The following is a 22,794-nucleotide window of genomic DNA, read 5'->3' on the forward strand; positions in this document are numbered from 1 at the left end:
AGAAAATGTTTTACGTTGATTAGTTTGCTACAACATATTGTTTATTTGAACACAAAATTATTAATGCCAGACACAGGTATTGCTACTGAAGGCTACAAGGTACATTGATAAGATGTACTGATGTAACTAATACACAGGTATGTAAGGCATTTTACTTTACAATCCAGAAACTGAAAGCTTTTAATAATAATAATGATAATGATAATAAATTTACGGCTCTTGTAGCATGTAATCTGCAAACCACAGCAGTTTTTTATTCCACCTGAAGCTCAATACATTTTTACTCTTTGTTACTATGACAAGTTACAGCAACGTTGCTGTTTTTTTTTAAAAAAGGAAATAGAAAATTGTATAGCTGCCCGACTAATTAATGGAATCTCACAGGTTTTAGCAATTACAAAATGAAACCAAGGAATACATGCCAGCACAAAGCTACAAGAACAATATTGGGCTAGCATAATGGGAAAGATAAAAGGATTTCTTTTTTACAAATCAAACATGGAAAATAAAGCACATTCCAAATGGAAGCAGGCCAGAAAATGGAAAGTTCAGGAATGCGTTTTTATTATGAAGAAGAAAAATGGGTTTCTTTCCCCCACCCCATTTTTTTGCACCAGAGATTCTTTCCACTTAATTCTAGAAATCGAAGACTACCAGAAAGCAAAAAGGAAGCAACATAAAAGGGAAAATTAAGCCCTTTGTATCTCTCTCTCTCTCTCCACTGCATATAATTTAAGGTACTTTGAAATGAAATTCCATGTGTAGAAAAAAATAGACTCTACAAAAAGAGCAATTTCCCACTACTTCTCTTCTAGCTTTTTTCCCCTAGCATCATTACAACCCTGGAAACTACAATGACTACAAGAATATTTGTAAAGTCTGATTTCTAACATTTGCTCAGTTAATTTTTCAAGTCCTGTTAAAAGTTCAACTTTTTTTGCATGTCCACATGAGCCTTTTCAATTTAGCCCTACCATATAACGGGGATTGCCATTCATGATGTCCACTGTTGCTACATGCTACATTTTTATCCTATACTCATGTGACTAGAATAGGTATTGTGCTAACCAGCTCTTGGTTGGCAGAATGCAATGAAACATTACTTTAGTATCTTTACTTTTGCAGTAAGCAATAAAGAAAATACCCTTCCTCCTATTCCAACTTAATGAGGCTTGGCAGCTTTGAAAGCGGGCTCAATTTTTTTTACCAGATAAGCAATGCTGTTGCAATAGCATTATTGCCAATAATCTTACTGGTTTATCGTTTTTGTAAACCGCTTTGAGGTTTTTCTACAATTAAGCGGTTTATAAATTTTATGAAGTAAATGGATAAATAAAACAAAACATTGGCTAAACAGCAGCTTGATTCTTTTGAGGGCTGTATCACTTTTTAATACGGAAGGTGTATTACTTAATTGCAGAAAGCCCAAATCTCTAAAGAACCAAGGCATTCTTATAAAGTCATTTTTGTATTACCCAAATAGACAAATATTAACTTTATAATAAAGCAGGCCTCAAATCTAACCCCACCTTCTGTATAGATGTTTGATCAGGATGAATGGGGATGGTTGTACTGAGAGCAAGGGGCCGGCCTGCAAGCACCAATGCCAGATATGTTGAAGGATGCCAGGGATGAGAGAAAAAGCTCCCTCTCCTCCTTATAGTAGCCTCTCACTGTGGGTGTACATACAAGCACCCTTCCCACATTAATGTGTGAAAGGGAAACAGGATTGTTTCTGCTGGCCACATACCCGGCAAGCCCATTAGGTACCCCCTCCTGTAGCTGCCACAAATATGGTGTCTGTAAGAAAGAACCACACACATGTATATAGATAAGGCTCTTCCTTTAAACTGGAAAAGCTGACTGGTACAGGGTGGGGAAGCTGTGTGAACGCCTGTCCTTTTCTCACCAGTGCTAAATGTGTGACTGCCCAGGGTGCATGGCTAAGCAGGGATACATCAACAGATGTGGCCAGCGGACAAAATCCACTTCCCATAAACACATACAGTAAACAAATGAGGAAGGGTGCTTGCATGTATACCCAGTGAGAAGATGCTGTATCTCTGACTTTCTTCCTGCCTAAACAGAAGCTAGGTGAGAAACAGCATATGGCCCCCTACAAACATTTCATTCAAGGGCTTAGAGGCAATAAATACCTGTAAAGTAGAACAGGACATTTCTGACACTGCCACACTAAACTGTATTGCTGCAGATTTTAGACAACATAGTCTAGACTCTAGAGTTAGCCAGTACACACCAAAATGAAAAACAATGGACCTTTATTGCCATATTCAAAAGCATATATCCTTTTTTCAAACTAAACAGCACGGTAGCAGCAGATAGCTGCCTTTGGACTGTCCACCAACTTCAAATTCTCATGGACTTTGGCTAAGGCCTTGCAATCTCAAAACTAACATCATCACACACATAAGAACTGCTGAAGTGTTCACCAGAGGCCCAGAGCTGAGCAAAGACTTCGCTAGGTCCATGAACATCTTCAAAGTGACACAAACCACCAAAACCCCAAACAACTGGCCTAGAAAGCATAAGAGAATATGCCAGAGCTTAGGGACAATGCTTTTATCTCAACACAATGAAAAAAACAACAGCACAAAGCAAAAAAGATACATGAGTACAATTTGCTACAAATTCTTCAGAAAGTTCCAAACAGGCCTTGGGATGTGTCCTGTTCCCTCCAAGCCCGTTCAAACTCAGCAATGAAAACAACCTTAGTTCGACTTGTACTCTCTAATTCAAAGAAGAAGCTCTACTTTAGTGATTGTTAAACTCTTGCTATATTGAAGACAACTGTGCTGATGTGGTTGATTGCCACACATTGCCACATTAGCTTATAGCCCCTGCATAGGACAGCTGAAAAGGTAAGAAAAGGGATGGGAGGGAGGTTTGTTAGGTATTGATAGAGATGTGAAAATTCCATCTCATTGAGCTGTCAGAGCTGTCTTTTTCATTTCTAACACCTAGCCTACTACTCAACCATTCTTTCCCTTTCTTTATTCCTTGGGTAGCACAGCTGGGTCTGGGGTGAGGAACCTTTGCCCTTCCAGATGTTGTTGGCTACAACTGCCTTGATCACTCACCACTGGTCATGCTGGCCAAGAATGACTGGAGCTAGAGTCCAGCAATATCAACAGGGCCAAGGTTTTGCATCCCTTCCCTACTGAAATGTGAAATATTTGCATTTCTCAACATATGCAGAAATTTCTTAGTAAATTAAAAGTTTTAATGCTCTGAAACTGATATTAGTACATCAGTACAAGCACAAACCCATCTCTTTGGTCTGCCTTATTTCTCTGAGACTAATACTGTGGCTTTTGTCCTGTACAAAAAAAAAATCTACATGGCTATGTATTGTCCACATTCTTACCGATATTGGGATGCTTCAAAAGGCGACAGATTCTAGCTTCTCTTTCCAATTTCTGGTGATCTGCAGGAAATAATAATAATAATAATAAATAGATTAATAATTTTAAAGGCATAACCATGTCTTTTATTTAGTATGAGAATAAAACATGAACTGATGCAAAGTGAAACATGATCATGGAATGTACATTTGCATATTTGAAATTCCCATAAATACTGTATTCTAACCATCTGCCATGGTGACTTAGAAAGATCTAATTAATTCACAACTTTCTTTAAGAAGAATAAACTTAGCTATTCTGGCAGGGTGCTGTCTCTAAACTCAATTCTAGATTAAGCGTTGATTCGCACTATACATCAAAAGCAGTATTAAACAACTTTAAACAGTCCTGGCTTCCCCCAGGAAGCACCCCCCCCCAAAAAAGGATTCATTGGGGAGAAATCATGACTGTTTTAAAAGTGGTATAATAGTGTTTAAATATATAGTGCAGATGGAGCCAAGGCTTAGTATAGTGGACAAGAGCAGGCATAGGCAACCTTGGCTCTCCAGATGTTTTGGAACTACAACTCCCATGATCCCTAGCTAACAGGGCCAGTGGTCGGGGATCCAACTTGTTAAACCAATTTTGCAGGGGGTAAGGGTGGAGTTAGAAATAGTGCATGGTAACTCTCCTGAAATGGAGAGCCTTCTGTCCTCATAGAGGCTCCCTAAGCATTATAAAACACTGGTTTCCCAGGGTTCTAACATTCTTAATTTCCAGGGATCTAAAGCTTTCAGTTTCAGAAGATCTGCCTCTAACTTGTGGAGGGCAATGAGAATAGTGAAGGGAGGGTGGAGCTAGGAAGCTCTTCCCCGCTGCTCCCCGTTGTGTGTTTGTGTCATAGAAATCTAGAACCTTTAGTCTGAATTACTTTGGCACCCACTCACTGCTCCTATCCAAGTTTCTTTCAGTGTTGCTTTGTATACAGCAGAATTTATAGTAACTTTTAATGTGCCTGGACATGCATTACACTTGCAGGGAGGGGAAGAACTTTAGGAGTGACTTATACCAAGTTTCTGTATGACATGATCTGTTTGATGGCCTAGAATTGTTTTGTTAAGAACTTCCATGTTAAAGTACATAAATCCTCTTGAGGTGGGAGGTAAGGGGGGGGGACTTGTAAGTGGCAAGCCACTATGGGTTCCTGAAATCAAGCCAGCTTGGAGTGCAACCAAGCCGAGTATATTATAACTAGCAAAACAAAGGCATCAAAGAGTGCTGCAATTACTTGTGATGGAGCAAATAATTTACAAGTGAATTATTTTCTGAACTTCAGCCTAATTTTTTGCTTGTCTGAGAATAGCTCGTGATTTCCTCTGAGTCATCTGTTATTAAGCAATCATACCGCAACTTCCAAGATTTATTCAGCAGCGCACGGCAAATGGTACTTTAGGTCAAGCTGCCAGAGGTATGGCAAACCAGGAAGTGCAATCAGGTTGGCATTTCTGCCACTTCCACAACTTCTCATGGCCAAGCTAACAGTTAAAAGGAATTCTGTGATTTGTTTCTCCCCGTTTGCACTTTCTTTTAAAGCAAAAGTAGCCTGGACCAGAGGGTGGCCAGACTTCTGGGATCTACTTGCTTTTGTTTTTGTTTATCTAGTCTAGACCCTCAAGTTCCACCAACTAGAGTCAAATGCAAGAGAGTGGCTTGTAGGGCTGGTGTAAAAAAGGGACAGAATGCCTGTGAGGCCCATATCCCAGACCAAATATTTGCTTTCAGTATCAGAATTGGTCTCGCAATCGTTTCACACAAAAATACACTCCCGTTTTCTGCAAATTACAAAAAAGGGGGGAAGTCTTTTTTGTAATTTGCAACTGGAAGCCAAAAATACTTGCAGTTCTATTTCAAATTGCCCAGAGATCTACCAGTGGACTCCAATTTACCATCTGCTCTCCTCTGGTCTAGACAGGGGCCTGAGGGGGAGTCCAGTAGCTGCTCAACTAATATTTATTTCATATTTTTTTCCAGGTTAAAAAGCTCTATTTAGAATTCAACAATAACAAAAAACAAAACAAAAAACAATAACACAAAAAACGACAATAACTACTGCATCACTTCGTTACAACTGACCCGCTTTAACAATGGTTAAACAGTAATACAAAACTTTATTTTTAATTTGTTCAAATTTTCGTATCTAACTTTTATCTCTTTGTCTCTTTCTTAGCAGGTCCTACATACGGTATGTGAGGGTGATCTGGCTGTGACATCTGTCACCCCATTGATCGCCAGGGTTGATTCGGCTGACCTGGCTGGCTAGGCGGATGTCCCCTTCCTCCCTCACCGCTCCATGTTCGACCCTCCCGAAGCTGCGCGCTCGGTGGAAGAGGACAACCATCCCAGATAGAAGGAGTGTACCGTTCTTCGGTCAAGGGTATACAATAGCTGCGCTCCCCTGCTAGAACCTCCAAACAAGCTCAAGGTCCTTAATTATTTTAAGGACCCTTCCTTGCCAGATGGTTTCACCTTATTTATCAGTTTTTCATCAGCAAGGTAGTTTGGCTGGATTTGCACATGTGATCATCAATACTGGGACAGCTTGATCTGCACGGCAAGAGGGTTGTATCAGTTTAATGTCCTTGATTATTTGTCTTGTTGCTTGCTATGCCATCTTGTTCTGCATGTGCAGGATCAAATCCCCACCCCTGATTGCTACTCTCCAGACCAGGGCTTGGGGACTGCCTTCCGCGATGCTGGCCGGCTTCCCATTGGCTGCAGGAAGCTCCTGCATCCAATGGGAAGCTGTGTACGCCTCCTCCACGCTGGAAGGAGTGCCAGAAATAGTGTTTGCGCATGCGTGTGTGCACACGCACTCTAGCCCACCGCAGCGCCTGTGAACTGGCCCAAGCCACAAAAACTTTGCCGACCCCTGCTCCAGACACACAGAACATGCATGACAAGAAGAAAGATCTAGGTTCCTCCTGTAAGTGCCAGCTTGTTTTTTTTTAATAGCTTGGGTTTTTTTTAATGTGAGGCGCGTCCAAATTGCATCCCTAGCTTGACCTAGTACCATCCAACAATAGATACATCGTGTTAAGTCTTGTGCTTGTCTGTTTTGTGTCTATGAGCAGTCCCCACCCCCACCCAACACAAGAGCCCTATCAGGCCCAAGGCACATCTACACTAGGATCCTGTTCTCACAGTGGCCAACCAGATGTGTATGGGAAGCCCATGAGGAGGACATGAGTACAACAGCACTCTTCTGTCCAAGTTCCCCAGGAACTGATACGGGAGATGATACAAAGCTACATTGACTAGGAGCCATAGATTGCCTTATCCTTCTTGTCAGTTGTTGCAATCAGGTTATCAAAAGCACTAAACAGAAAGAGTATTATATGGAGTTAAGATGAACAGTACTTTGGTTTATAATCCACCAGACATAAAGTATGCACTAGATCTGAATGTTAAGATTACTGTAAATTGCTCCAATGTATGTATATTTCAAAGCAATGCAAATACTGTACTTAAAAGAGAAAAGTGGTTGGAGAGGATCACACAATAACATTGTCTTTGATCAATGAACTATTTTTTTCCTTGAAAGGTCTGAGACTTCTATGGTATATTGCCTTCATCTTTCATTTTCATTCAGAACAATCTATTCAAGGAGCTGCCACATTATAAGCAGCAGATTTTATTTTAAATGTGTAGTCTAGCATCAAGGATTGCTTCAGGAATTCTCAAGAGCTTGCAGGCATGCAGTAATTTTTTCTACTTTCCTTTTCCCCTTTCAACAATGTGCGCGGGCACAGAGAGGGATTGAGAGATAACAAACAGCTTCTGAAACTGCCCTTGCTTTCAGATGAGGTTTCCCATGGGACATGGAAAGCCAAATTCCCATGGAATTGTTTGTGCAGCTCTTTGGGTCTGGCCAAAACAATTTTTAAAATGTTTATCAAATAATGTGAAAACATTAACAGATGAAACACAGGGGAGGATGCAGAATATCCATAGATGTTTTTGCTCCTCTGCAAAGTTTCTCTAAAAGCTAGCCAACTGTGGGAGGACATCAGTAGCAGAACTGTTAAGATTCAGTGGCTTGCGCAGCACACTCCTTTACTGATTACACTGAACTCTGTACAAGAAATCAATGCCAGCTATAAAAATCAGGGATTTGATTTTCAAGGCTCCAAAGCCCACAATGCAGCAACTGTCACCAAATCCAACTGCCCTAATTTTCTCTTTTGGAGAGGATGATACTTCTGACATTTCACAGTGCAGCCAATTTTAGACTTTGATTATTAGAGAATTCAAAAGCAGCTTGGCTAGTCACACCACAGCCGGCAGTTCTCAAGGCTTTCTGTCCAGAATGCTGGATGCCCCCAATTGCTTCAAGCGGAAAGAACAGAACCCCATCAATCCAACCTTCTACAAGGCCAAGGCTGGAGAACATTGGCTCCTGGATTTTACACAAATAATGCATTTTCTCAAACCAAATGCTTTAGAAAACATCACCTTCTCCTAGGGAAACGTCTGAAATTGTCTTCCTTTATTTATTCCTTACTTGGAGGGGTGGATGAGGTGGGGGTTTTTTTCTGTCGAAAAAGTAAGGCACTGTTCTAACATAATCAGGCACAACTGACATTAATAAAGTGTTTTTCCTCCTCAGCGGAGACCAATCTTCTTAATGTATCCTGTTTTCAAGTACTTGTCAGGTAGCCATTATTGCCAGGACAACTTCCCACAGACACGACAAAGCACAATGGATGCTTGTATCCAATAATCAGATGCCACCACAAGAGCCAAATTTTCTCTAACGGGCCACTGGATGAAAGTAACAACAGCCCCAAAATTAGGGCACACAGCATGCCTCAAGTTATTTTTGTGGATGGACATTGCATCAGAACTTCTATTCAATCAGGCTTTGAAAAAAATAAGACTAAGAAAAGCAAACTCAATTGATCTGAGCTCTGTGATCACTGAATAGATTGGGGAGGGTAGTATCTACTGATTTTAACTGTTTACCTTACAGGCATTAAGAAGTTTTTTGTTTGTTTGTTTTAAAGAAAGAAACTTGATTTGCACTAATCTGCCAAAGGATCCCAATACAGGAATGAACAAAGGACATATTTATCAGCCACTGAGTGCCTTCCAATCTCATTTTTCTATACCTCTATTCAGCCATTATTACTCCATTCTTAACCAGCAGGACCATACTGACTAACACATTAATCTAACAAATTATGGGATGGCAGGCTATACTGAAAGAAGGTGGGTACAAGCAGATAGATATCATCACATCCAGTGCTCAAAAGGGCTTAGAAATCATCACTGACAAAGTAGGCCTTTGTCTTTATCCAAATTTAATTACAAGGAAATGGGGCATATGGAGCCATGGCTCAAAGCAAGTCATTCTGCCAGGAATTTAAAACCAGATCTCCCAGGTTAGTATCTGCAAGAAACTATCAAATACTTAGTAGCAAAAGTCCATTGTCAAGAGTTTATAATGAGCAGTAATTAGTATGAGTGCATGCGCTGAGAATCTATAAAGATGTAGAATTCTGCAACAAAAGTTACTCCAGTCAACAGTGTGATGCAATAGCAAAAAAAATTGCTAATGATCTTTTGGGCTGTATCAACAGAAGTACAGTGGTACCTCGGGTTACAGACGCTTCAAGTTACAGACACTTCAGGTTACAGACTCCACTAACCCAGAAATAGTACCTCGAGTTAAGAACTTTGCTTCAGGATGAGAACAGAAATTGCACGGCGGTGGTGTGGCAGCAGCGGGAGGCCCCATTAGCTAAAGTGGTACCTCATCCTGAGATACCACTTTCAGTTTCAGGTTAAGAACCAACCTCCAGAACGAATTAAGTTCTTAACCTGAGGTACCACTGTATAGTGTACAGATCAAGGGAAACAAAATATTTAAAAAATTCCTTCCAGTAGCACCTTAGAGACCAACTAAGTTTGTCATTGGTATGAGCTTTCTTCTTCAGCTCATACCAATGACAAACTTAGTTGGTCTCTAAGATGCTACTGGAATGAATTTTTTTTATTTTGTTTCGACTACGCCAGACCAACACAGCTACCTACCTGTAACTAGATCAAGGGAAGGAACAGTACCACTCTATTCTGTCTTACTCTGACAGCAACTGGAGTACTGTGTCCAGTTCTGGGGCCCACAATTTAAGAAGGATATGGACAAGCTGGAACATATGCAGAAGAGGGTGACCATGATGATCAAAGGTCTGGAAACCAAGCCTTATAAGCAGGGGTCCCCTGACTGACATAACATTCTGGTGGGGGCGGGACTGTTCCCAGTTTAAAAGGAGGGAGCGGCGGTTTTGTCAGTTGAGGGGAGGGAGAGGGTGTAAGTGTGAAGTAAGAGGGTGTAAGTGTGAAGAAAAAAGTTGAGAGGCCAGGATAGTGGGGATCTAGATGAGGTTCAGGAAGGCTCGATGTTAAATGTTTGACAGAGATTGTCTACAACCGAAACGTAGCTTATAAACACATGAAACGTTAAAGAAACAACTATGTTCTAAGGTTAATAAAATTCTTCTCTTTTGTGCCAAGAAGTATTGTCATTATTTTTCCAGCTAGGTATCGGGACTCACAGAAGTGGTAACTCATTAGAGGACAAAACTTACCTCAGGAAAAGAGGCGAAAGTTTGTGTCTTGGAGTAACACTGAGGAGGCTTAGAAAGATAACCTGGGGTGTCAACAAGTTGCCAGCATGGAATGGGCAAACTTTTACTGTAGGGGGAATCAAGCCAAGAGAGACCCTTTACTGGTGGCAGGAGGTTATTCTATCAAACAGCCTAGAGTTTTTTTATATATATACCACGTGAGCTGGAAGGAGAGGCTCTTTACTTATAAACCCACAAGAATAAAGGGGTTTATTTGGAGGCGGCGGGAGAAGAGTGTGGGTGGCTTCACCTCTCGATTCCTGTGTCGCATTTTAGTAATAGAGAGGGGGACATTCGTTGCAACTTCTGACCCAGAAAAGCGACGGAAAAAGCTTGTGCGCACGCGCAAGCGTCATTTCCGGTGTACTTCCGGGCCGGAGCAGGCTTCTGCACATGCGCACAAGCTATTTCCGCCGCTTTCCAGGTCGGGAGTGTGCCAGAAATAGCGTTTGCGCATGCGCCCGCACAGCCGTGCACTCCCGCGCCCGCTCCCCCACCCTCCGGCCCACCACGCAATCAGCGCAGCGGGCATCTGGCCCGAAGCCGGGTAAGTTTGGGGACCCCTGCTTATGAGGATCAGTTGAGGGATCTGGGTATGTTTAGCCAGAGTAAGAGGAGACTGAGAAGATATATGAGAGCCATATTCAAATATCTAAAAGCCTGTCACATGGAGCAAGCTTGTTTTCTCGTTCTGCAGAGGGTAGGTCCAGAACCAATGGCTTCAAGTTACAAGAAAGGAGATTCTGAACTTTCTGGCAGTAAGAGCTGTTCGACAGAGGAACGGACTCCATCGGAAGGTGGTGGGTTCACCTTCCTTTGAGGTTTTTAGGCAGAGGTTGGCTGGCCCCCTGTCATGGATGCTTTAGTTGACATTCCTGCATAGCAGGGGGAGGTCCCTTCTACAATTGTGATTCTGAGATGGCCACTCCATATTCACAAGCTGCAGTGCGCAACAGCCAGGCCACAGGCCACGAGTAAAATAGCAGGGGATTCCATAAACCCTGCCACCTCTCCTGCTGAGCCATTGGTCCAGCCACTTCAGTGCTGCCTTACTCTGACAATGTAGAAGCGATCGAAGTTTTTAATTTCCCAGTCCTATGTGGAAACGGTGGAAACTGAACCCGATACTCAACCACTGAGCTATGGACCTTCCCTTCAGAAGGCAGGGAATGTCACAGCACAGCCCTTGTTGACTCTTTGGGTAGGATTGTTCAATCCCTCCCTCCTTCCCTCCCCGGCATACACCCCTACACCCCTTTCAGCACAGGAATGCAGGAGCAAAGAAACATCTCTATCAGTGTCTGCAGAGTAGAAGAGTCAATAGCAGCCTTTACCGGTAGTTAAATACTAAATGTTCAGGTAACATGAATTCTAATATATGTACAGCTAAGCAAGAAGCAACATTCAAGTCTCCCACTCAGTCCTTCCCCAAACACACAGATCAGGGAACATTATTGCAGGGGCCCAAAGCAGAATGAATGACTTCTGCAGTTCTACTTTCTTGGTTGTTTTATTTATTTGTTTTACTTTTGATGTAACTTATAAAGGAACGGCGATGCTAGTCCATTGTAGCAAAAGCAAAAGGACCATTTTCTTGGTACAAGCAATTCCAACAGTAACAGACATCTTTTCGAGACATATGCACACTGATGAGCAAATATGTGAGTGCTAATGATGCACCTGTCGGCATCATGAACCCAAAATGCCTTCACTACTCTCAAATAAGTGAACTGTCTTTTACCTGCCTTGTCCTTTTGCCTCTGTGACAGTTTCCAGCGCCTGCATATTCACAGTCCAAGGGAGATTCAAATTCCAGTTCACAAAACACTAATGCAATTTCTAAATCCAGAAATATCCGAGCAAAAAATACATTTCTCAGTGACACTGTTTCTAAAAATAACACTTGCACAGATGAAAATGTGAGGTTAAGGTTCCCAATTACTCCCTCCAGCAGATTATTTTTATTAAAAAAGAATCTGTGGTTTTGCTTATGGTGTATCATAGCCAAGGGATTCCTTATTGCTTTTTAACTATGCCTTCATTGACTGGTACTACTGGCTGGAACGTGGCTCATTTCACTTTACAGACCATTCTGCTACTGTAAAAACAAAAACTCTTTAGACAGACGAGATCCCCCAGCAGGCATTTGAATCCCATGACTACTAGCTTATATAGACGTAAAAGGGAAAAGGTTGCGAAGAAAGGCTAGAATCTTCAGGGACATCAGCACGTATATTCTAAAAAAGAGAAATCTTCAGAGGCCATGCATCTTGGCAGGAAAACTCTCTTTCCTGGTCCCAGATGTATGTTGGCTAGCTTTGTGTTTACTAGAAGCACATTTGTAATTACAAATACATTCTAGATTTGACTCCTAGGATCCAAACTATTGTCCAGGACTGAACCTCGGGCTCAAAAGCTGCCCTACCTATAGGACAAAATGTACTCCCTCAACACACAGAGGGTGTTTTTTTTTGGGGGGGGGAATCCTAGAAGATATTATCTAGTACCACAGATTATTATTTTTAAAGGAGTCCCGCCACAGAAGGCAAATGCAAATCTACGGCTACATCAGTGTACTTCTAAAAACGGAAGAATGCCCCACAACTAATATTTGGAAGTTACAAAGGCACAAGACAACAGCAGCTGGAAAACAATCCAAGCTTTGGAGAAAAAAGCCATAGTTTGCTTGACAGAGTGACAAACTTGTGGTTCATTAAACAAATGATGGCTTAACTTTATGTGTGAACCAGGCCAGTATGTTAGATGCTCTGCAACTTATTTGTAATCCAGCTGGAAGAAAAAAGTTTTGTTTGGTGCCCAATCAAACCTTGATTAAGAAAGGGTACTTGGTTCATATATAACATCACGCCACAGTTAAAACAAACCAAGGTTCATAGGCCAAAGGAAAATCATGGCTTCAGACAGTGATTTGCTGGGAGTAAACAAACCATAGTAGAGCTACTAAGCAGTGTTCACACCTAACACTAAGCCATGGATTTTAAAAATCATGGTTTAGAGCTATTACATAATTAGGCCTAAAAATGTATTAAACATTACTTATTTACATTTTAGGATATGATGCTACAAATTAACATTTCAGTAAATGTTTACTATGGTGCTTTATAACAGCAAAATAAAAAGATGTGCATTAAAAGTCATGTGCAGACTTTGTGTTCATTTTTTATTATCTACCATATTACATGCTGCAAGAGGGGTGACTAAGGTGTCCTTGCCAGAGGTGTAAAAATACCTTGTTCTGGCCTTGCTTTTAAAAATCAACTCCAGAAGTCAGCTTAAAATGAAGGGCGCTGTGGACAATCAACTAAATTATTATTGGTCTATGTTGTCATCTTCAAGCACAAAATTATGGAAAATATTTCCTATTAAACAATTTACGTACTAAGATTTACAGTGCAGTAAATGTGGGTGTCTACTCTGAAGTAAATCCCATTGAGTTCAATGGGACTTTCCCCTACTGAAGCATACAGAGGGTATTGCTGTTCCTAACAAACACCACTTAAAATGAATCAGATTTTGCAAGGGTGCTCTGCTTTTTTTATATAGAATCGTCTTGATAGGAGCATTCTGAAACTATTTTGATTACTTAAAATATGGTTTGACCCCCTGGTCATTGTAGAATCAGAGAAACTAGCCCTTTAAATAGGGAGCATAATTCTCTCCCCTCTCCCTGTGTTTTGGCAGAACAATTCCCGTATCTGTATATAATATCCTCAGCTATACTTTGCAAGACGGCTTTACCTGGACCTATGCCAAGGATCTGGGTACCGGCAAGTATTTCTGTTTCCGTGATCTGATTTCCTAGTGGGCAGTCAACAGTGTTAAATCGGCTACAAGGTCTGAACCTTATGTCAATTCATGCAGAAAAGGAAGCCTCGACCAACTGAAACCAGTCCCTCAACTGACAATGGTATCAATGGTACAAAAGTGTACTAACACACATTACCACAGAGACAAAGACCCATGCTGCATCTTGAATTATACAACCTGAACTAAAGTCAAATTAAATTTAATATGTCCTGCCACGTTTGCATGGGACTTTTTCATTCTGATTTTATAGTCAAATTCACAGTGCTCATTTCATCTGTAAGTTTTTAGACCATGTGTGTTATGCATGTGTGGCTTTCTAATGCAATTTTTGAACAATGCAAATAAAACATAGAAACATAAAGTAAAAAGAGAACTCTAAATCTGAAGGGGGGAAATGCCAGTCGCCCAAGAGCGACCGGTGCTGAGGCAAATCTTCAGTTATGCTATCTCTTGGTTATGTTTGGTTATGTCTAGTCACATCAGACATTCAGTGAGGCCAAACATCATATGCAATTGATTACTTTTATATATGCACATAGAATCTGGACACACTTGGTTTCAGCATCAGATAGCCTACCGCAATAAAAAAGAAAAAGGCACGGGAAGGGATCTTTAAATCATATTTTTGGTAAGCCTACTACTGACTTCAGGCCTCACGCTGGAACCAGCTCCATTGAAAGATGTGGTCCACAGCCTGTAAATTATGAGTCATGCCTAAAGAACCTTGGCTCTGTTACCTCTTTCATGTCTAAATTCAAATTTATTCCAACATCCTAAATTCTGGCTCCTACCACAACAGGGATGACTCAGTTAACACAAACTGAATTCCAAGAAACTGTGTGTACAAATGACATTGAACAAACTGATGGAAAATAATCATTTCCTTTCTTGACTATTTTTTTAGGGGAGAGGGGGTAGCCTACAATATTATTTTATCATAATTGTTTGCTATTTTGACCAAGGTTTCAATCTAGCCACACTTACTAGGGAGGAACTCCTCCTGAATCCTGTGGCAGGGAGTGAATTTCTGGTTGCATATACAGTGGTGCCTCGCTTTATGAATGCCTCGCACAACGAAAAACTCGCTAGACAAAAGAGTTTTGCGTTGCGAGAGACATTCGTAAGACGACAAAATTTCTATGACCGCCGCTTCGTCTTACGAAACGCGGCCATAGAAAGCGGCAAAGGAAGATCAGCTGTCAGCGCGGGAAGCTGACAGCTAATCTTCCTTTGCCAGGGAGGATGGAGCCGAAACGCGGTGGTGCGGCGGCTGCCTCTGCCTGTCTTCCCCTTAGCTCGGGGAAGACAGGCGGGGCAAGCAGCGCCCGCTGCGATTCGGCTCTGTGTCCCCCGGAGCCACCGCCCCGCCCCGCACCACCGGGGAAGACAGGCGGGAGGCGGCGGGGGGAGAAGCGCTTCTCTCCCCCGTCGCCTCACAGCGCACCAGCGGCATGAGACGCCGCTGCGCTCCATGTCGGGGGAGGCAGGCAAGGTGGTGGCTGGGAGAAGAGAGCTTCTCCCCCCGCCGCCTTGCACACAGCCAGCATCGGACGGGGCTTCGGAGACCTTCTCCAAAGCCCCGTTGCATGCCGCCGCCAGTCCTCCCAGAGCCTATAGGAACGCATTGATTAAGTTTCAATGCATTCCTATGGGAAACTAGGACTCGCTAGACGAAAAATTCGTTACACGAATTGACCCGTGGAACGAATTAATTTCGTCTAGCGAGGCACCACTGTACATGCTTAGGCATGCACTTACTATACATTTTACACAACTGTTGCTTTTTTGTCCCTGCTTTGCTAGAACAAAATGCAGTCTTTCAGGGCTGCTCTGAAAAGGTTAGGTTTTTGATGCCAGCATATTGACAAATCTTCCAAAACTGAAGAAATCTATCAAAAACATTCCCTAGGATCTAGATCAGCCTTTATCAGCCTGGTGCTCTCCAGATGTTTTTTATTTGGTCAGCTATGTGATTTTTATTAATTTGTAAACTGCTTTTTATGTGTGAGGTCAGTCTAGAAACATACAGTATTGCAATTTATTTGTTTGTTTAAACAAATAATAATAATAAAATTCCTTCCAGTAGCACCTTAGAGACCAACTAAGTTTGTCATAGGTATGAGTTTTCGTGTGCATGCACACTTCTTCAGATATTTGTTTGTTTTGCTAAAGGTAGGCTTAAAAACAGGGGGGAAAGGTTCTAAAGCAATAGAAAATGAACACCTAAGGCGGAGGAAACCTTTTCATACAGCTTTTGTTGTAACAAAAATATCTTCAATTGTTTTTGGAAGGTACAGTAAGTGGGCACCTATCGTATCTCAACAGGAATGCTGTTCCATGGAATGAACTACTATCATCCCTGACATGCCATCTGCTGCTGATGTGGAAGTCCAAAACATCTGGAAGGCTGACCTATACTAGTCTATAATTTTCTAACTTCCTTAGTTTGGCAATTTATGATGGCATTCAGCCTACCTCATCTTTTTCTTAAGCTGCATCTCTCGTTAACAGCTGCATAAAGATTGTATCAGAGGTTAAGTATTTCCTCCCTGTAAAGATGTACTTGCAGTAAGTAAATCAAATACCGTACTGAGATTCATAGACTTCAGAGTGCAGTCCTTAAAGTACTCATAGCTGACCTAAAGGGGTTACCCAAGGTAAATTATTTTAAAATTGCCAATTATTAGAGCTTTCAATAACCAAGGATAAGGGTGCATTCAGTATGAACACCATGTTCTTTAGGGCTACTGGAGCATTGAGCTACATGACTTGTGGCTTATAGACACAATTCATTTGAATAATGCCACTGCTTCCTCTTGCCTAAACGAATTATTGGTTATTAATTTCTCACTTAGCTGAAATTATTTCTAAGCCTAGATTTTGTGAACAAGTGCTTCAACCATTGCAGGAAGCACAAACTGCAGTCCAGAAGAACAGACATCAGGAAAATTACTAATACACTATAGTGAGGCACATTGCAAATTGCTGGTGTACGTTATGTCACCGTTTTATATTTTGTTTGATTTTTCAAAACATTTATGCATTTGTGTAGATGACAGTGTGAAAATCTGTGGTGTTTAATATGATTAAATTTAAAAGACAAATTCAGAACAGATGCTGTTGGTAGAACAATGCTGGCTTTGAAAAGGACCAATTTAAACATTATGATGCAGTCACAGAAACTAATTAAGCTATGAATCAACTTAACAAATTGCAAGCAAATTGGTAAATGTTACAGATGCTTCCAGTGGTCACTACGCTAAGGCTTCAGGGAAAAGTGGCAGCAGGCAGTCATTCATATTTACTGTTCCTATCTGTTGTCTAGCAACCAGACACCCAATGGCACCATGACCACTTGACACCACTGCACTGAAACTACCCCAGCATGAAGAATACCTCGCTCTTCATGCTTTGTGCGAAAATAACTCTGAAGGCTCCTTCGTCTCAAAGAATAGTGCCATTTGTAAATGCTCCTAGGTGGGCTCTCTGAAGTGCTTTCCTGATTTTATCACTTCCCAGTAAGGGGGAAATGTAGGCAAACTCAGGAGAATTAGAATGTCAGCTTTCACAAAGACCTGCGCATAGACAAAATAAGGAATCCTTTCAAACTCCATGTAGGATTGGCAGTGTCAATTTTGCCTTGGACTTGTAAAGCAGGAGTAACCCGCACAGGAGCGTGGTCATCCCCCATCAGGTCCCAATCCCCTCTCCGCTTTTGTCTACATGTTTCCATAACACATCAAAGGAACTGAAACAGCACATGCCAAGTGATCACAGCAACTCTTCCCAGAAGGGCAGTAGTGAGGACTAACGGTCCCAGCCCTTCCACATCTCTCTGTGGCTCCTCCCCGGTTCCTTTCACAGCAGCCTAAGGCTCTGTCACCTTGACTCCCACCACTCCTCCCATTTCTCTGTGATTTTTGGGAGATCAGGGGGGGGGGGAGCTGGTCACAGCAGGACCTGCCTCCATTCTGCTTCTTGGCTCCCCCTCCTCTCCTGCCTCTGAGTCTGAAATGCCCTCTGCCACAGCCTCTTCCTGCTCACTAAACCCCGTTGCCGCTTCAGTTTCCGACATCTCCTCATCCCAGTTTCTCCCTCTGACCATCCATCATTTCCCCAACAACAATCCTCTGGGCTCTGAGCCTTCTTCCCCGGGGGTTCCCCAACCGATGCCTCCCACCACTCCTCTGCATCCAGCCAGTCCATGACATTAACCAGGGTTTGCGGACCTGTTCAAACACTGGTTCCCAATCCCAACTAAACTAAGAAATCTAGTTTATACTAACCATGGTTAATGTTGCAGGTGTGATGCTGATCACAGTTAGGACTACCAGGGAAAGGGCTGTGTTTGCATGTATATGTGTCTGCCTAATTTGTAAACTGTGTTTAAAAAACAGCCAGTGTTACATCCACACCAGATCAACAAGGAGGACTATGGTATCTGAAATGCCATCAAATGTATTGTTATATATTTTTAAAAAAATGTGGATATGCTGCCAGTTATATTTCACTACAAACAAATAAATTTTCCCATGACAGCTTACCTTCATATTATTTATTCTAACAGACCTAGTTTGTGTATGGAAATATCTCTTTTTCTCTCTCTCATGAAAAGACAAGATGAATATTAATGCAGCAAACAGGTTACTTGTAATTCTGCCACAAAGCTGTGTTAAGGGAAGTGGAAACACCCAACTGCATTGCTTTTGAAGGGTTTGGGACTAGGGAAGAGTGATGGAAAGAGATAAATTTATTACATGAATATATGAATTTGTTGCCTAGAAGCAAGAATTTAGCAGGCCATCAATCAGGCTGATAAGGGGGAAGTGTGGCATGCTGTGGTGTGGTACACAAACTGAAATACATCACTCTGGGAGAGATACTGAAGATGGGTGCAAGCACATACACAGAACACAAAACTAGGATTTACATATCTATGCTGACTAGTGGCAACACTCAGTGGTCTCTGCCCAGAGCTCTCTCTGTGTGTACGTTTCAGATATCTTAGACATAGAAACAGGTTCTTTTAATGTTAGGATTTTTCCAAAGAATGGAAGAGAAAAGGAAAATTAAGAGTTGGTTTATCAGAAACAAAAACAAAACAACAACAACAACAACAACAACAACAACACACACACACACGTGTTAGCTTTTAAGTCTTTCAGTGTTGCATGAGCATTTGGTCTCACATTACTGGCATGGAATATGCTAAGTGCTATGGGGGAGGATGGGGAAGATGATAAAATTCCATAGAAGTAAACTTCATCACACTGAATTATGTTATATTGTGCACTGCTGCCAAAGGAGTGCAACACCACAACAGCTGCTTGTCTGAAACAAACAAGAAAGCCAATGTACTGTATAATGATATCACTGTGTGTATGTGTGTGTGTGTGTGTGTGTATATATATATATATATATATATATATATATATATATATATATATATATATATATGTGTGTGTGTGTGTGTGTGTGTGTGTGTGTATCTCCTCCTATTCAAAGGCTTGCCCACCTCTTCACCTTCTAGGCTGATCCGGGTCTGGAAAGTACACCCAACTGGCAAAAGGTGTAAGAAGTTCATCTTAGCAGTCAGACAATCTGCCAATGTCTAACTGTGAAGTGTGTTTATGTGTAAAAAAGAGAGAGAGAGAGATTTGTCATTCCATAGTGATTCACAACTTGCATTCAGAAGAAGCAATTTCATCTTAACCTTCTCTTATATAGATACAATAATTGGGAGATGAGATACTATGCCATTTGACTGACCTTGGATAAATGACTCAGCTTTCCAATTAACTGCACTTTTCAAACTCAAGGTAAAATGTAAAGCTTGACCTTCCAAATGTTTAAAATAGTTTCATTCTGTAGGTACTCATGAACCAGAATGGATTTTACAAAGTCTCCAGCATAGTTTGCCAGAATACAGCGCAGCTGGAGTGTTTTAATTTAACCCTGGGCAATGGTTCCACCCTATTAATTTAAAAAACTTTACATTCCAGATTGTATTTAAATAATATCTATTCTATAAGCTGGTTTTCACATCATGGCAAGCCAAACTATGGCTGACTAGGAACAGAAAACAGACAAGCATTCTTGACCGTGCTGCTCAAAGTGTGCTTGACCCACTTCTCTTTTTCCCAAGCTGGGATGAAACAAACCATAGTGAACCAGAACTCAATTGTTTTTCTCCTTGACTTCCTCCTGTGGTTTGTTTGGAGAGAAACAAACCATTAAGTGCTGGAGTTTTTTAGTAATTGGAATGGTACTGCCCAGCACCATTATTATTTCCAAATTAAATACAGCAATTCCTCATCTTATGCAGGGGTTTGGTTTCAAGGGTTATGCATATAGTATACACAAAAACCGTGTATAGTTAACCCCTTGGAGCCACTCCACAGCTAGTGGGGGAGACACAGCATCCTCAGCACTCCCAGTCAGTGTGCCAAGAGGGCCTTGAGCTTGAAAGCTATTTTTGTGCCGGGTCCACTTGGGATACCTAAAACAAAAAGCTTTTAGGATCTTAGCCTTGCTCGGGGGGGGGGGGTCTGCTCAGTGCACCGGCTCTGGAACACTGGGGATGCTCCTGTGACATCTTGTGAGAGCACCCCTGTGCCTTGTGTCCAGCAAGAATGGCAGAGTGCTTAAAAGCTCTTTCCGTGCTAGGTAACTCCAAGTGGACCCTGCGCAAAAACAGCTTTTAAGCTCTCCACTCTTGTCTGGGTTGAAATTTCAACCAGGCCTCCTTCAACAGCATAGAATCATAGTTGGAAGAGACCACAAGGGCCATCCAGTCCAACCCCCTGCCAAGCAGGAAACACCATCAAAGTATTCCTGACATATGGCCGTCAAGCCTCCGCTTAAAGACCTCCAAAGAAGGAGACTCCACCACACTCGTTGGCAGCAAATTCCACTGTCGAACAGCTCGTTACTGTCAGGAAGTTCTTCCTGATGTTTAGGTGGAATCTTCTTTCTTGTAGTTTGAATCCATTGCTCTGTGTCCGCTTCTCTGGAGCAGCAGGAAACAATCTTTCTCCCTCCTCTATATGACATCCTTTTATATATTTGAACATGGCTATCATATCACCCCTTAACCTTCTCTTCTCCAGGCTAAACATGCCCAGCTCTCTAAGCCATTCCTCATAAGGCATCATTTCCAGGCCTTTGACCATTTTGGTTGCCCTCCTTTGGACACGTTCCAGCTTGTCAGTATCCTTCTTGAACTGTGGTGCCCAGAACTGGACACAGTACTCCAGGTGAGGTCTGACCAGCATATGGTTGAAACTGTGCAAATCAAATGCATGTTACATGAGGGATTATTGTGTTCTGTTTTCTTTGCTCTTAAGCCTTCTCAGGAACAAAAGCAGATCTAGGGGTGGGTTTATAAAAGAATGAGCAAAACTCCACTTGCATAAAACAGGGCTTTTCTCGCTTCTTCCTCCCTCCACTAAAGATGCTGTGCTGAGGGTCGGTGGAACTTCTAAAGCAGCACGAGACTTTGGACTTCAGCAGGACAGGAAAACTGGAGGCAGTTCACTTTTCTGCATCTATAAGACATCTCTGGATCCAAAACCTGTCCATATCTTTGAGGAGATTCCTATCAACCCAGAGCTATCTTGACTCATCTCAAAGCAGCAAATCATTAGAATGGAGAAAATAAAGACATTGACATCTTTTTTTTTAGAATGCCAGGCATATGTTCCCTTCCTACTAATAGACTTCTGGAGTACTTAAAAAAGAGATACTGGCGATGTAATGCTGAACATGCCTCTTTGGGGCATATGATGTCAGCATATTCTGTGGTGTCTTCCTTTTGGTCAGGAATTGTTCTTCATATTAACTTTGCTTTGGAAAAATCCTTGAATATTTGCATATGTTCACACACTTTTACATTTAAGTATTGTGTGGAACAATAGATGGACAGTGATAGTGGGACCTACGAGTCCTTATGGTTGTAAAGAGACTTATACCAGACTGTTTGTATTAATATATTTTACATATTTAAATTAGATCTATTTAAACCAGGATTTGTGGATTATTCTTATTGTTAACATGAGCTAACCATTTTTCCTTTCTTTCTTCTGCTATATTGTAGTTATATTACAAAAGCTACATTGTAGTTATATTACAAAAACATTTGAATGAGTTTCCTGAAGGAAGCAAGTATTTAATGTGTTTGGTTTGTTTGCTGTTGCCATCCTCAGATTTGTTTGAAGTGCAACAAGATTCAAACCACTTTAGCCCAGATAGGTCTATCTCAGGCTTCCTCAACCTCGGCCCTCCAGGTGTTTTGAGACTACAATTCCCATCATCCCTGACCACTGGGTCCTGCTAGCTAGGGATCATGGGAGTTGTAGGCCAAAAAGCATCTGGAGGGCCGAGGTTGAGGAAGCCTGGTCTATCTGATAAAAGATCAGTCTATGTTGAGGAAATAAATCCATGAAGAGAGATTATCTAATTCAGGATGAAGAACTAAAGCCATGGGTAGTGCTACTTGATCTAATGATTTGGAAAGAGTGTCGCAACTGGGACATTTCATACAACTAAAGCACTAAGGCGCATTTAAAAATGTATGCTTTCAATAATTAGTTCCAAAGATTTTTAGGAAACAGGCAGCGTTTACACACGTTCAATATGTGCACGACCATGTATACACACATCGCACCAAACCCAGAAAGGTCATAAAGACATCACTGAAACATCACTAAAAGGACAAAATGTTGGAAGAATGGGGTGTTTGCAGGGATTTTCAATGGATTTCATTTATAAGTGATTTCACTGACACATGTGGTGCCTCGGGAAGCAACCCCCACATAAATGGGGGCTGGGGTGCTGCTGTACCAACATCACTCGTTTCTGAAAACACAAAGATGGAGCAGTCAGTATATGCCATCTTAAGCATTTACAAGTAAAAAAGG

At 41.6% G+C, this 22,794-nt stretch overlaps 1 protein-coding gene across 5 annotated transcripts in view; it reads right to left on the minus strand.

The window, feature by feature from the left end:
• CAMK2D (calcium/calmodulin dependent protein kinase II delta) overlaps nt 1–22,794 on the minus strand; it is a 145,680-nt gene that overhangs the window by 82,577 nt on the left and 40,309 nt on the right. For all 5 annotated transcript variants that reach the window (XM_035113116.2, XM_035113117.2, XM_035113119.2 and 2 more), the window contains exon 3: nt 3,386–3,445. In XM_035113116.2, coding sequence (XP_034969007.1) covers nt 3,386–3,445 — 60 coding nt within the window. The remainder of the gene's footprint in view (nt 1–3,385; nt 3,446–22,794) is intronic.

Source organism: Zootoca vivipara, chromosome 9 (assembly GCF_963506605.1).
Source record: "Zootoca vivipara chromosome 9, rZooViv1.1, whole genome shotgun sequence".
NCBI classification, from domain to species: Eukaryota; Metazoa; Chordata; class Lepidosauria; order Squamata; family Lacertidae; genus Zootoca; species Zootoca vivipara.